Source organism: Phocoena sinus, chromosome 1 (assembly GCF_008692025.1).
Source record: "Phocoena sinus isolate mPhoSin1 chromosome 1, mPhoSin1.pri, whole genome shotgun sequence".
NCBI lineage: Eukaryota > Metazoa > Chordata > Mammalia > Artiodactyla > Phocoenidae > Phocoena > Phocoena sinus.
This window is the reverse complement of record NC_045763.1, coordinates 68,603,920-68,620,141: the sequence shown is the minus strand read 5'-3', so window position 1 is coordinate 68,620,141 and position 16,222 is coordinate 68,603,920. Positions and strand designations below refer to the sequence as shown.

Sequence of the window (16,222 nt, the reverse complement as noted above, 5' to 3'; positions counted from 1 at the left end):
TTTGGGTTTTTCCATAAGATGTTAAGGAAAAACCCGAACGAACTTTTTGGCCCACCGAATATTATGGTATCCACAATGCTCATTCTGTTCCGTCATTTAGTTACTGGTATATCTGCCTGTCTTCCCCACCACATCATGAACCTCTCGCTCTTTCATTCATTCATGCAAATTGTATTGTACTACATGCTGTACCAGGTGCTGAGACTTCTACAGTAAGCAAACTATATGCTTAGAGGTTAGTGGGGAAAACAGCAATAAATAATTCCACAAATACACAATTAAAACTGTGATAAGCACAGTAAAGGAAAAAGTACACGGTACTATGAAAGCTTATGATGGAGCTTCTAATCTAGACTGGATGTCAGTGAGGGCTTTTTTCAAGGAGTGAGGCAAGCCAAGTACATGAAATACCTTGTCAAAGACTTGAAGGTAAGAAAAAGCACAGTGATGTGGAGCCAAAGAGTATCACTGAAAGTGTGCCGCAGCTCTCTACAGCACGGGGGCGAGTGCCTAGAGACAGGAGGAAGGGCCAGCTCCTGCAGAGTTTATGGCCCAGGTTAATGACTTTGGATTTTATCCTCACAGTATTTTGGGGGGTAGTGGTGGAGGGGAGATGGATGATCAGATCTTCTTTTTTAATCTTCGGTAACTCATGAATCTATTTCATTTTATTTCCAGTTTCAGTGAGACATAATTGACATACAGCACTGTAAAAGTTTAAGGTGTACAGTATAATGATTTGACTCACATACATCATGAAATGATTACCACAGTAAGTTTAGTGAACACCATCATCTCATACAGATACAACACGAAAGAATTAGGAAAAAAAACTGTTTTACTTGTGATGAAAACTCAGGATTTACTCTCTTAATGACTTTCATATTTATACAGCAGTGTTCATTATCTCTAATGTGTTGTACATTACATCTGTAGTACTTATTTATCTTATAAGTGGAAGTTTGTACTTTTTGACCACCTTCATCCAATTCCCCTTCCCCTGACCCCCTGCCTCTGGTAGCCACAAATCTGATCTCCTTTTCTATGATTATGTTTGTTTGTTTGTTTTTGAAGTATAATTGACCTATACTATGTTAGTTCCTGGTATACAACACAGTGATTCAATGTTTCCATACATTCCAAAATCATCAACATGATAAGTCTAGTCTAGATATTACATAGTTATTGACTATATTCCCCACACAGTACATTTCATACCTGTGACTCACTTATTTTATACCTGAAAGTTTGTACCTCTTAAATCTCCCTCACCTATTTCTTCTCCTCCCTCCATCCCCCTCCCATCTGGCAATTACCTGTCTGTATCTATGACTCTATTTCTGTTTAGTTAAGTTTGTTCATTTGTTTTGTTTTTTAGATTCCACATGTGAGTGAAATCATACAGTATTTGTCTTTCTCTGCCTAACTTATTTCACTCAGCATAATACCCTCTAGGTCCATCCATGTTGCCACAAATGACAAGATTTCATTTTGTTTTTATGGCTGAGTAATATTCAGATTTGTATTGTTCAAGACCGTTTTGGCAGAAATGTGGAGAGCAGAACAGAGAGGAGGAAGAGTGAACGCAAGGAGGGGAGGAGCAGGCAAGAAATTCGGGAATGCAAAACGCTGGGGTAGCCCAGGGAAAAACAACAGTTACTCAGACTACCACGGGGCCGGCAGCAACAGAGAAAAGTTGCAGAAACTGAAAGATATATAGGAGTTAAATTGACAAAACTTAGAGATGAATATGATAAAGTAGGCGAGGACCAGTGACGTGTAAAGGATGAGTCCCAGGTTTCGGGCCTGCGCAACTGAACCGATGCCAATTCCTTCACTGAGTGAGGGAACACCAGAGAAGGAAAGATCGTGCCTCCGTGTTTCTGCACCTACTGTCTTCTCTGCCTAGAAAGCCTTTCAGTCCCTTGCAAACTCATTCTTTTAGCTTCCATAACAACAAAATATTCCAGGCTCATCATGTGCTTTCTCTAACCCAGTGCAGAAATCAGCCATTTTTCCAAGAAGTCCTAGTTCCTTTTAGTGGAGAGTGGTACTTAGAAGTTAAAATCTGTGTGCTAGAAATAATTTCTTTTGAGGTGTTTCTGCTCCCAGACCCTCTCAGTGAATAGAGCTAGGAAGCTTATGTGTGTTTATGTATATGCAAACCTTTCTATTTATTTCCCTATCTATCTATCTATATTGTAAACTATGAATTCACACTGACAGCTCCAATTCCAATCCTAGCTTCTTTATACCTCCCTTCTCTGACAGTGAGCTATCTGGCTCTGATCATTCTTAATATATTTAATTGTTTGTTTGATCCTGTGTATGCAGCCAATTCCCTGGCCCCACTGAGCTGCCACCGTCCTACCTGAAACAATCCTTGCACAGGCTACCATTACCACCCTGCTGGGCCTGCTCACTGACTTCTGGATGGAAGAGAGGGAGAGAAGGAATGAAGGGCTTCCTAAAAAAATAGTATTTTCATCTGCTGCCTCAATGTATAAAGACTGTGGTTGCTCTTGTTTCTGACTCTGTCATAGCCACCGTCACACAATTGGTTTTACTGTCATTTAACAAGGACAAGGAAACAGTGGCCTCAAATTATGTAAATATTCTGAGTAAATAACTAAGGGGGACAACTATTATAAAAAATTTGAACTTACTCCTCTAGCAGCAAGTTCCATTTCAGTACTATCCCAGTGATCAGTCTGCTCTAAAAAATAGATCATTTCATCAAAAACATCTTCAAACTTCTTCGGATTCTGTAGAAGAAAACACACTTTAATCCTAAGCTCGACTTTATAACAAGGCTCAAGCCTACAAAGTAAATAAGTTACTCTTCAAGTAAGTTTGTTAGATCTTCATTCTATTAGGTAACTGAATTAAAACGCACTTTCAAGGGATGCCATATTCATTTGATTTAATATTTTGTTAGTCCAACATTTTGCAGAAGCCAAGACTAAGAATGTAAGTAAAATGTCATATGCAAACTGCTTACTACTCAAATATGTGTGCTTATTTAGGTCAGTCCTTAAGATGAAAACTCAGTTACAGCAGATACTACACGATGCTTTTGATGCAGTTCTATTCCTTTTGGAGGAACTCTAGTTCAAATCAGTGGGTTTATCTGCCTTGGGAAGGCCAAGAAAGCAACATAAGATTTACACTGGGTTTATTGTCTTTCTAGTGGTAGCAATTTGATAGGCAGAACAAATTACTGTGTTGTTTTAATTTTAATTTCTTTGACTATAATGCTATGGAACTTTTTCATATAATCATTAAACATTCTGTTTCTTGTTAAAAAAAAAAGATTTACATTGGGAATTGCAAGTAGTTAATATCACCTTAAATTTATGTTGTATTTTTTAAAAATTTGCTTTCCCATTTATCCTTTATTTAATCATCATAAGAACTCTCTGAAATAGGGTACTATAAATAAAATTCTATTCTACAAATGAGGGAACTGAGGTTCAAAGGGACTGGGTCTGAAAACCAGGTGTTCAAAGGGCTCAGAGAAAGTCTGGTTTTTGTTTCTTCCCTCATCATCTGGACACAACCTGCATAAAGGAAAGTGGTTCCTCACAGTCTTCATAAAGTTCTTGCCATTGCTTCTGCCTCTGTCAATCCCATGAAGATGAGTAAGAGGCAGCTCAATTTGTATTTCCAGATTTCTGAGCTCTATACTACTTCCTGGAACCTTCTTACTGAACAGGATTGAGGGACGTAAGAGAAGAGGTATTAGAAATAACAATAGTGGTGGCTGTAGTAGCAGATCTAACGATAATTCTTACCATGACATTCACAAGTTTTATGGCAAATTGAGAATAATTTATCAACTTGATCAAAACAGTGTGAACTTTATACAAAGAAAATAAATGAACCCAAGTAGAAATCAATGCTCTTTGGGCTATTTATTTACTTATTTTTTTGGCCATGCCACGCAGCATGAGGGATCTTAGTTCCCCAACCAGGGATCAAACCCATGCCCCCTGCAGTGGAAGCGTGGATTCTTCACCACTGGACTGCCAGAGAAGTCCCTGGGTTATTTATTTTCAATATGTGAACCTTTGTTACTATCTACAAAAACATTTTCTTCTATTAAAAATTTAATGCATCTTAATCTTCAGCTCAACTGAAATAACAACAATAAAAAAACCTGCCAACAAAACAAGTTTACCTTTCGTGCTTTTACAATTAACGCTGATAAAATTTTCCTCCCACTTTCAGCAAGGAATATCCTGTTGGCTGTTTCTGAAAGAATTACCTGAAAAATATCCATCCCCAAACAAAGAAAAAAGAGACCTATAATTAATTTGAATGGACATTTGACTTTATAGCATACCTATGCATAAACAACCCAAATACAGTCAATACATGGCATGTGACTCTATTTCAGCAGGCAGACCACAGAAAAGGTCCTAAGTTACTAAAATATAAATAGCTCTTGAGGGCTTCCGTGGTGGCGCAGTGGTTAAGAATCTGCCTGCCAATGCAGGGGACACGCGTTTGAGCCCTGGTCCGGGAAGATCCCACATGCCGCAGAGCAACTAGGCCCAAGCGCCACAGCTTACTGAGCCTGCACTCTAGAGCCCACGAGCCACAACTACAGAAGCAGCCCATACTCCGCAACAAGAGAAGCCACTGCAGTGAGAAGCCTGCGCACCGCAAAGAAGAGTAGCCCTTACTCGCCGCAACTAGAGAAAGCCCGTGCACGGCAACGAAGACCCAACGCAGCCAAAAATAAATAAAACAAATAAAATTGTTTTAAAAAAGAAAAATACTTAAAAAATAGCTCTTGAACATATAATAAAAAGATTAAAGGGAGATAAATATGAATTTAAATTCTGTTCAATTTCATATTAGAAAATCCAAAAAAAATATTATACAACTCCAAAACACAGAAAAATAAAGATAGTTTTGTTGTTAAATGACCTTATTTCATTTTAGGAAATCGATGATTTCACATCTGATTCAAATAAAAATATTCTAGAACACATGCTAATTGACAGTAAGAAAAAGGATCTATATTTTAAGCAGCAATTTATACACATACATCTTTAGCATCAAAATATTCTATTTTGACAAAATGTGGTAGACCCAGAAAGTTATAGCAGAGGATGACAAATGAAGACAAATGAAGGGAAACAGCAGGCAGGAAAAATAAACTTAGCAGACTTTTTATTTGCCAATAGGAATAAGGATAATAAAGAGCACAGGGCTGTCCTGTTTATATGCAGCTGGACTCTATGGCATGAGGGTGGGGATGAGTGGCTGGGTGAAGTCACTTACTGTTAAAAAATACCTGAAAAGCCTGTCGAATACAGTGAAGTTTGGCAAGAAAATCACTGTCTCCTAGGCACTCCAACATTTCAGTTCTAAGTAATAAACAGGGGAGACAATTGTTAAAGTGCATTTAAGATCAAGCCTACTACAAATGTGGACTCGAACAAGGCTTAACCTTGGGACCTTAATAAAAAAAACACACTGTCTTTTCAGTACTGACAAAACATGTAAAATAATTTTTTTTGAGCCTAAAAACATATTTTCCCCTATTCTAATAAATATTTTTAACAAATATCAGACAAACATAGCAATAGCATCTTAATATTTTTTATAAACATAAGCATGATACCTAAGCACTCTTGAGTAAATTTTTCCTTCTTCAACTAAATGCATGGCCTCTTCGTAAAAAGGGCAGTGGCAAAGAGACTCCAGACTGTAGATATGCTGTACTTCTTTGTGTTCTGCAAGCTAAGAATACAGTGGGTTAAAACAGACTACACTGATACGAGAAGAAAAACTATAAAAAATAGAAAATAGGATCTTGCTAATATTAAAATATACTCAATTTTATTAAAATGTGAAAATAATTCAGTAAGATTTTATAGCTAGTAAGATCTGAATTCATTTTATTTCAAAATTCAGTTGTAAAAAGAGTAAAACTTTATAACAAGCTTATAGTTAATTTTGAATACAGCTACAGTTTACCAACAGAAAAACTGATGATGAAGCATTGAAAAAAAAGAAGAGAATTTTATGATCCAAAGAATGCTTAAAGTATTATAACTCATGATTGTAAATGAAGTAAAGTTGTCTACAAAAACACTGTATAATCTCAATTTGGCTAATTCTAGGGAATTTTTTTTTATATGTAGCTTCGACTAACCTTTGTATAACTGAAGAATAGTCATGTACCTATGGCTAGCATAAAAACTCTACAAATGAAATTCCAGCATTCTGATAGTTCATTAAAAAAGAACAAATTTGTTGTACAGCAGAAACTAACACACATTGTAAAGCAATTATACTCCAATAAAGATGTGAAAAAGAAGAAAATGATGACAAAAAAGAAAAAACACTGCAAACACAATAGAGTTGCCAGCTAACAGGAAAACTCTGGAGTGATTTTATTTTTCAATACCAGGTGATCCATTTAAATGGGACGCTGTAGAGGTTTTTTGTTTGCTTTTAATAACAGCTTTACTGAGAGATAATTCACATACCATAAAATTCACCCATTTAAGTGTACAATTCAGTGGCTTTTTAGTATATTCACTGGGTTGTACAATCAGCACCACTTTCCAATTTCAGAATATTTTTACTATGCCAACAAGAAACCCTCTGCCCATCAGCAGTCGCTCCCTATGTCCCTTTCTCTCTAGGTCCAGGGAACCAATAATCTTTCAGTGTCTATGGAATTTCCCACTCTGGAAACTTCACATAAATTGAATCAAGTAATACGCAGCATTTTGTGTTTGGCTTTTTTCACATAGCATAATGTTTCCAAGGTTCGTCTGTAACACAGCATATATCAGTATTTTATTCTTTTTTATGGCTGAATTGTAGGGATACACCACATTTTGTTTATCCTTTCCTCAACTGATAGACTTGTGGGTTGTTCCCACTTTTTGATAATCATGAATAAGAAAGACTGCTTTGAACATTTATGTACAAGTCTTTTATATTTTCAATTCCCTTGAGTATATACCTAAAAATGGAAGTGTCAGATGGTAACTCTATGTTTAACTTTTTGAGGAAACTGTTTTGCAAAGTGGCTGCACCATTTTCCATTCCCACTAGCAATGTATGATGATTTAAATCTTTTCACACCTCTGCCAACAATTGTTATTGGCCATCTTTTTTTATTATAGCCACCCTAGTGGGCGTGAAGTGGTTTAAATTTCTCTAATGACTAATGATGTGGAACATCTTTTATCTCCTTATTGGCCCTTGTATATCTTCTTTGGAAAATGTCTGTTCAAATCCTAGGCCCATTTTTAAATTGGGTTATTTGTCTATTTATTTTTGGGTTGTAATGGTTCTTTATATATTCTGGATATAAGACCTTTATCAGATACATGATTTTCAAATATTTTCTCCTGTTCTACTGTCTTTTCACTTTCTTGGTGTCCTTTTTTTTTTTTTTTTTTTTTTTTTTCGGTACGCGGGCCTCTCACTGTTGTGGCTCTCCCGTTGTGGAGCAACAGGCTCCGGACGCACAGGCTCAGCGGCCATGGCTCACGGGCCCAGCCGCTCCACGGCATGTGGGATCTTCCTGGACTGGGGCACGAACCTGTGTCCCTGCATCGGCAGGCGGACTCTCAACCACTGCACCACCAGGGAAGCCCCTCTTGGTGTCCTTTAAAGCACAAAAGTTTCTACTTTTGATAAATGCCAATTAATTGTTTGTTTTCTTTTGTCCGCCTTATCTTTTTCTTTTGTACAGAGCATCAAGGCTGGCCAGAGGTGAGAGGTTAGGGACTTCTAAGGTCTTTCCCGGACACATGCATAGCCCTGCACACGCTTATGGCCTTCTAGATTCTCAGAAATTACACTGGAGCTTTTCAAAGCTCCCTATAAACATCTCATTGCCCAATTTTTCCTTTTAAAAATTGGGCAATGAGGGCAGCTCCAGTGTTAAACAATTACCATTGATATTTTTCAACAAAGGCTCTAGGGATAGAAATTTTGCACAGAGCAAGCTCAAGGTCAGGTCAAATAAAGACAAGTCCTGAGAATGGAGCTTTGCAAGGAGCTGCCATACAAGCCAAATAGTGACGATTCTCTAGTGATGGGGACTTTTGGGAAGCTCCAAAGCCATTAAGTTTCTTCCAGTGGCTGCTGAGCCCCTGATTTTCACAGTTACCATAGACAGTTATAAAACCTGTTGGTTTTCAAGACTACTGTGGAGAGAGGGCTAGAAATAGAACAAGTTAAAAATTTACAAAGTTTACTGTTCTCATGGAGGTTCACCTATTTTCCTTGAATAAATCCTCCTTGAATTTTTACAAATGTTTAATTTTCAGAGTTCTGAATATTTTGATTTTTGACAACTTTTGCCAGTGCTTTCATTGCTTTTGTGGAGGAGATCTTTGGAAGTTTTTACTCTACTATTCCAGAAGTGTTTCTCCATGCTGTAGTTCTGGCATTTCATGTGCACCCATGCTGGGCTAAATGCTTTAACTTGATTATCTCATTTCTTTACAACCACTCATAAAGTAGGTACTATTACTATCCACCTTTTATAGGTAAAGAAACAGAGATTTAGATTAGCAGGAACTTGCCCCAAGGCCCACTACTAAAGAACTTAAAACCAGGCATTCATTCCAGAGATTATATGGACTTTTAAATATCAAACTATACGTACTCTCCTATCAGCCTTAACCAAAAATCCAAAGAGAGAATAAGTTTACACATCAGCATTATTTAGGACAGTATATATATGTCTATTGGTCCAGAGGCAAAAAAAACAAAAAGTAAACAAAATGACAATACCTGCCATTATATATACTGTCTGCTTTAAGTAATATTTCCTGCATGTTTTAAGGAAGATATATTACGCTAAAGGCAAAGTGTATTTGAGGTTAAAAAAAAAAGCTAACAGTTTAAAAAATTAGAGTGGAAATTCTTTAGATATTAAATAATTTAAAGTTTTGTACCACTGTCAAAACAAATAGGATCTATGTACACCTACCAGCAGAGAAAAATTCTAAGGAGGAAAACTGGGGCTCCAATTAAACTCTCTACATAAAATAATTTATACTAATAAGAAGTGAACAAATCCAACAATGAGGGATTCCAGGATCAAGTCTTGATTTTTTAGTCTATCTTGTTTATTTGTTGGTTTTGGCTGAGGTGATCATTTAAGTCTCTTAAAATAAGCCTGCAGCTGTGAAAATACATCATATTTAAGATTTGACACTGGCTAACATTATCATGAATTCTTCATAAGAGACAATGACACTCAGAAACATTAACTTAAATAATGTCTTAAGGACTTCCCTGGTGACGCAGTGGGTAAGAATCCGCCTGCCAATGCAGGAGGCACGGGTTCGATCCCTGTTCCAGGAAGATCCCACATGCTGCGGAACAACTAAGTCCATGCGCCACAACTACTGAGCCTGCGCTCTGGAGCCCGCAAGCCACAACCACTGAGCCCACGTGCTGCAACTACTGAAGCCCGCGCGCCTAGAGCCCGTGCTCCACAACAAGAGAAGCCACCGCAATGAGAAGCCTGCACACCACAACAAAGAGTAGCCCCGCTCCCCACAACTAAAGAAAGCCCGCGCACAGCAGCAAGACCCAACGCAGCCAAAAAAGTAAAAATAAAATTAAATCTTTCAAAAAAAAAGTCTTAAATTTTTTAAAGCAAAAGCAAATCACTAAGATGATGGCTTAAATTCTCATTTTAGCATGTATCTTACAGGAAGAATTTTTTTGACAAAATTCCCCAAAACTTTTTAGAAGGTTTCAGAAAAAGATTAACATTTTACTAGAGCTGTTACTTCAGAAGCAGTCAGAAACACAGTTTAATCTCTGCATAACATGCAATTTACCATGAAAAAGGGTTCTTTTTCTTTGCTGGCTGAAACTTGAAATGTGCTTTATTTCTAAATTATTTAAACATCCCAAAATTACTTCCCCCTTGCCCTCCATGAGATGTCTTATCTTCTTTGACAAGCAATGACTTTGCTGAATGTGAAGTAGTATTTTTTAAAGCCTTAATATTTTTAAAAGCCTCTGAACAACCATGAAAGAAATGTCCAAAGTTCCAAAACTATTATAAGCTGGGGCATAAAATAGGCTAAGTTCAATTTTAATACAGACTATTTTTATATTTACATTTTCCTTTCAAATAATCACGTAAAATTACAAATAGAACTTATAGTTAAAGAAAAGCGGGCTGATTGTATCTCCTATGTCACTAATAGAAAAGAAATAAAAAAGGAAATAAACCCACAATAACCACCTTCTAAAACAGCCCTCATGATGATTCTCTCTTCCTGGTACTTCATACCTCGTCCCATGTTGAAGAGGGCTGACCTGTGTAACCAATAACATATAGAAATAATGGAGTGTGATTTCTGAGGCTAGATTATAACAGTCACTGCTTCTGTCTCACTCTCTCTTGGGGAAGCCAGGTACCACGTTGTGAACAGGCTCCGGCAGTCTTATTGAAAAGTCCATAAAAACCGTAAAACTTAGGTTTTCTACCAACAGGGAGCACCAATATGCCATTCATGTAAGTGATCTTGGGGCAGATTCTCCAGCTCCAGTTAACCTTCAGATGACTGTAGCCCCAGCCAACATACTTGACTACAACTTCACAAAAGACCTCAAGCCAGCACCATTTCCAAATTCTTGACCCTCAGAACAATGAGATAAACAAATATTTGCTATTGTTATTATTATTGTATGGGAAATAACTGGAGGGAGTGGGCAGGCGTCCAGTCTCAGAATTTCTGGAATCACTTCTTCGTGCTGGCAACCTCGTGCTGGCAATGCTCGAACCTTGAGCATTCTGAACTCGCAGTCTTGATCAGGGGCCAGCCTCCCCCACTGTGACAATGTCACCAATCTGGATGCCCCGAAGCAGGGGAACAGGTCCATGGACATATTCTTATGTATTTTTGGATGCAGTGGAGGTAGTCTCAGCGGACAACAATAGTCCTCTGCATCTTCATCTTGGTCACCACACCAGATAGGATCTGCCCTCAGATGGAGACATTACCAGTAAAGGGACATTTCTTGTCAATGTAGGTGCCCTCAATGGCCTTCCAGGTGCTTTGAAGCCCAGGCCAATGTTCTTGTATTGTGGGAGCTTCTCCTCGACAGTTTCTCCAAGCAGGACCCTCTTTTTATTTTGAAAGATGGTACCTGCTGCCTTTGGTAGGGACGCTCAGTCCAGGAGTCACTCCTTATCTAATATATGCGGCTTCACAATTAAATACCAAAACGACGGGCTCCTTGGATTAGCCCTAGGATTTAGTTCTCACAGGACTAACCCTAAGGCCCAAGAGCTCCAGAAAACTACCCCATAAGACTTGGATTTTAAGAAGGTGACTCCTAAAATGCTTGTGCCTCTATTAAACTCCAAGCGTGGAACCCCCAGGACTTAGAAGGCTCTAATCTAGATTAACACAAAGACACATGCCCTCTACTTGATTTAATCCCTAGGAAATTGAGGACTCTGGCAATTAACTCCCAAACTGGGGCATGTGGTCCCACTCTTTAGCACACACTTCTGAGACCCAGGACAGGACCTACAGCCTTGGCACCAGCCCCCAGCCCACACCTGAATTCTACTGGTTTTAGGACAATAAGTTGTGGGTAATTTATTACATAGCAACAGATAACTAATATAACAGTGGAAATAATACTAAGAGCAAAAGGAAGACACACAGATTTCCAAACACTGGAAAGCAAATGGAAGTGTGTGGACAGATGAAAGAGATGAGGAAGCCATAGTCCAGAATAAGTTCAAGAGGGGATACAGTCAAGAGGAGACATTTGCTAAGCAGAGCCTCAAAGAGAACCAGGCTCACAGTGAGCAGGTATGAGGGCAAGACTGAAGAAGAGGGATTGAAAATAGTAGTTTAAATGAAAGTCTGTCCAAACAACTGTAGTTGTCCTATATCTTATTATACTCTCTGCCCAGAAAAAAGAATTTGCAACCAGAGAACATTTCTCTTTAAAAATTACTTGAGGGCTTCCCTGGTGGCGCAGTGGTTGAGAGTCTGCCTGCCGATGCAGGGGACACGGGTTCGTGCCCTTGGTCCGGGAAGATCCCACGTGCCGCGGAGCGGCTGGGCCCGTGAGCCATGGCCGCTGAGCCTGCGCGTCCAGAGTCTGTGCTCCGCAGCGGGAGAGGCCACAACAGTGAGAGGCCCGCGTACCGCAAAAAAAAAGAAAAAAAAATTACTTGAATGGGGGCCTCCCTGGTGGCGCAGTGGTTAAGCACCTGCCTGCCAATGCAGGGGACACGGGTTCGGGAAGATCCCACATGCTGCGGAGCAACTAAGCCCGTGCGCCACAACTTCTGAGCCTGTGCTCTAGTGCCCGCAAGCTACAACTACTGAGCCCAAGTGCCACAACTACTGGAGCCCACATGCCTAGAGCCCCATGCTCCGCAACAAGAGAAGTCACCGCAGTGAGAAGCCTGTGCACCGGAACGAAGAGTAGCCCCCGCTCGCTGCAACTAGAGAAAGCCCTCGCGTAGCAACGAAGACCCAACGCAGCCAAAAATAAATAAATAATATAAACTTAATAAAAAAAAAAATTACTTGAACGGAAATTCCCTGGCAGTCCAGCGGTTAGGACTCCATGCTTTCACTGCCAAGGGCCTGGCTTCAATACCTGGTCAGGGAACTAAGATCTCACAAGCTGCGTGGTGCAGCCAAAAAACAAACAAACAAAAATTACTTGAACTACCTGGGGAAAGTAAGTCTGCTAGGGTGAGTGATGGGTCCCCCAGAGTAAGGCCCTCTTCATTCTGCATCCAGGTGTGCCCTATTAGGCTCTTTACAGACCATTCATCCTAAAGAAAAGCCTGCCAATCAGCAACCTCAAAGAAGTCAACTGAGGCCAGTTATCCTTCCTGACTCACCTATTCAAGGAAGAAACAAACAGAAAACAATGCTCTAAACCTCCACAATCTACCTAAGGAAATCAGTCCAGTCACCAGCTAAGCTTTCACATTTAAAGGAAAACCACTGGCACAAGAATGAAAGCCCAAAATAAAAGAGACAAATTGACCCCAGAGGAAGTAAGATAATTCTGGATTGCTATAAACAAGTGCTATCAAGTCAGAGAGGTACAGCAAAAGCTTTCCAAGCTTCCTTTTAGACTATGAGTATAGGTATCTGAATTATAAGAAATAAAATTTTTTCTTCTCTTTAAAGAGCACCCTAAAATTTATATATTAAACATGCACACAGTGCAGAGTGGTAATTCTAAGAAAAACTAAAGTTACAGCTAAAACGCTCTCTCTGCAATATTAGTTTTCTACCTATCAAATGACAATCTCTTTAACAGATGGGAGAGTTAGGAGAGTACTCAATGCAGTGGTACTCTAACATTAAAAAGACTTTTTGGAACTTGAAAATTAAGCTAAGTGAAAGAACATCAAACACAAAAGATCATATATTGCATGATTCTATTTGTGATGAAATGCCCAGGATAGGCAAATTCATAGAAACAGAAGGTATAGGAGTAAGTGCCAAGGGCGATTATGCAGAGAAAAAGGGAGAGAAAAGGGAGCGATGACCAATAGGGAGGAGTTTCTTTTGGGGTGATAAAAATGTTCTAGAATTAGAAAGTTTGCACACTTCTGAATATACTAAAAAACACTGATTGTATACTTTAAAACAGTGAATTTTATAGTATGTGAATTATATCTCAATAAAGCTCTTATTTTAAAGAAAGACTTTTCAGAGAAAAAAGGCTCTGGTTCCAAACCAATGTTTGGCAAAGCTTATACAGGAAAATTTTTTTAATTACTTTCACAAATGACTAACCAACCTTAGAGAAAAGCCTATGCCAGGACTTGTTTTAATCTAAATAGGTGAAAACTCTTTCTGATAATTCTGAATAAAGCTTTCAAATGATCACAAACTGTGTAACTTCATAAGGAGTTCTGGTCTTATTTTCTTAATAACTTTCTTCATTAAGCAGTTTTCTTAAGTGCTTGGCATATAGTAAATGCTATTAAAAATAATTTAACAAACATTTCTTAGTACGCAATTTATCTTGGAACATTCACATTCTGAGATCATGCATTTATACCCTAGAAGCATTCCTAGGAGGTTTCTCAAATAGTGAGCCCTTCTTGTGGTATCATGCATTTTGTTTTCCATAAGATTTTTTTTAGTTTACCAAAGCTTTGTAACTTAAACCACAACTTTAAAGTGAGTACAATGAATACTTGGCAAATTTTTTTTTTTTTTCTTTTTTTTTTGTGGTACGCGGGCCTCTCACTGTTGTGGCCTCTCCCATTGTGGAGCACAGGCTCTGGACGCACAGGCTCAGCGGCCATGGCTCACGGGCCCAGCCGCTCTGCGGCATGTGGGATCTTCCCAGACCGGGGCACGAACCCGTGTCCCCTGCATCGTCAGGCAGACTCTCAACCACTGCGCCATCAGGGAAGCCCGGCAAAGTGTTTTTAAGGTTGCATATTATAAAGAAACTTTAGAGCAATTTGCTCTAAAGGTATATTGTTCTTCACAGTGGAAAAAATGCAAAGTGACTTGCAATTCTCTTTACAAACCATTTAGGACATAAGTGTCTACAGCAAGAAAGATAAAAAGCATTTGACAAAATAAAACATCCTTTTATGATAAAAATTCTCAACAAATTGGCATAGAAGGAATGCACCTCAACATAATAAAGGCCACATATGACAAGCCCACAGCTAACAATCATATTCAACATTGAAAGGTCGAAAACTCTTTCTCTAAGATCAGGAACAAGACAAGGGTGCCCACTCTCACCAATCCTATTTAACATAGCACTGTTAAGTTCTAGCCAGAGCAATTAGGCAAGAGACACAAAGAAAAGACATTCAAATCAGAAAGAAGTAAAACTGCCTCTGTCTCTACATGATATGCTCTTATACACAGAAAAATCCTAAAGACTCCACCAAAAACTATTAGAACTAATAAACAAATACAGTAAAGTTGCAGGATACAAAAATCAATATACAAAAATCAGTTCCATTTCTATGCCCTAAAACAAACTATCAAAAAGAGAAATTAAGAAAAGTCCCATTTACAATAGCATGAAAAAGAGTAAAACACTTAGGAATAAATTTAACCGAGGAAATGAAAAATCTGGTAGAGTGAAAACTATAATATTTGATGAAGAAACTGAAGAAGACATGAATAAATGAAAGACACTCATGTTCATGGATCAGAAGAATTAATATTGTTAAAATGTCCATACTACCTAGAGCCATTAGAGATTCATTGCAATCCCTATCAAAATTCCAATGGAATTTTCCACAGAAACAGAAAAAAAAATCCTAAAATTTGCGTGGAAACACAAAGACCCCAACTAGCCAGAGCAATCCCAGGAAAGAACAAAACTGGAGGTATTCTACTTCCTGATTTCATACAATAATACAAAGCTGAAGTAATCACACCAGTATCATACTAGTACAAAACAGACACAGACCAATGGAACAGAACCAGAGCCCAGAAATAACCCTTGCATATAAAGTCAACCAATATTTGACAAAAGGGCCAAGAATATTCAGTGGGGAAAGGACTCTTCAATAAATGGTAGTGGGAAAACTGGATAACCACATGCAGAAAGACACTGGAACCCTATTTTACACCACTCACAAAAATTAACTCAAAATGAATTAAAGACATAAACATAAGACCTGAAACCATAAACTCCTAAAAGAAAAATATAGGAGAAAAAAGCTCCTTGACATTTGTCCTGACAACAATTTTTTTGATATGACACCCAAAGCACAAGCAACAAGGTAAAAATAAACAAGCGGGACTGAATTAAACTAAAAAGCTTCTGTACAGAAAAAGAAACAATCGACAAAATGAAAAGGCAACCTACGGAATGGGAAAAAATATTTTGCAAACCATCTATCTGATAAGGGGTTAATATTCAGAGGGCCTGAATAGACATTTTTCCAAAGAAGACACAAATGGCCAACAGGTACATTAAAAGGTGTTAAACATCACTAATCATTAGGGAAATGCAAGTCAAAACTATAATGAAACATCACCTCAAACAGAATAGCTATCAGCAAAAGACAAGAGATAACAAATGCTGGCGAGGATGTGGAGAAAAGGAAACCCTGGTGCATGGTTAGTAGAAATGTAAACTGGTACAGCTACTATGGAAAAACAATATGGATGTTCCTGAAAAAATGAAAATATAATTCAGCAATCCTACTTCTTTTCTATAATTCAGGGCTTCC

General features: G+C 38.4%; 1 protein-coding gene across 5 annotated transcripts in view; it reads right to left on the bottom strand.

Moving 5' to 3' along the window:
* The window catches only part of MIGA1 (mitoguardin 1), a 91,666-nt gene that overhangs the window by 10,005 nt on the left and 65,439 nt on the right, over positions 1-16,222 (bottom strand). For 4 of the 5 annotated variants that reach the window (XM_032651971.1, XM_032651952.1, XM_032651962.1 and 1 more), the window contains exons 9-12: positions 5,636-5,754; positions 5,306-5,378; positions 4,181-4,267; positions 2,667-2,765 (exon numbers count right to left, since the gene is read on the bottom strand). In XM_032651971.1, the coding sequence (XP_032507862.1) occupies positions 2,667-2,765; positions 4,181-4,267; positions 5,306-5,378; positions 5,636-5,754 (378 nt within the window). The remainder of the gene's footprint in view (positions 1-2,666; positions 2,766-4,180; positions 4,268-5,305; positions 5,379-5,635; positions 5,755-16,222) is intronic. The other variant, XM_032651978.1, reaches the window with a different exon arrangement.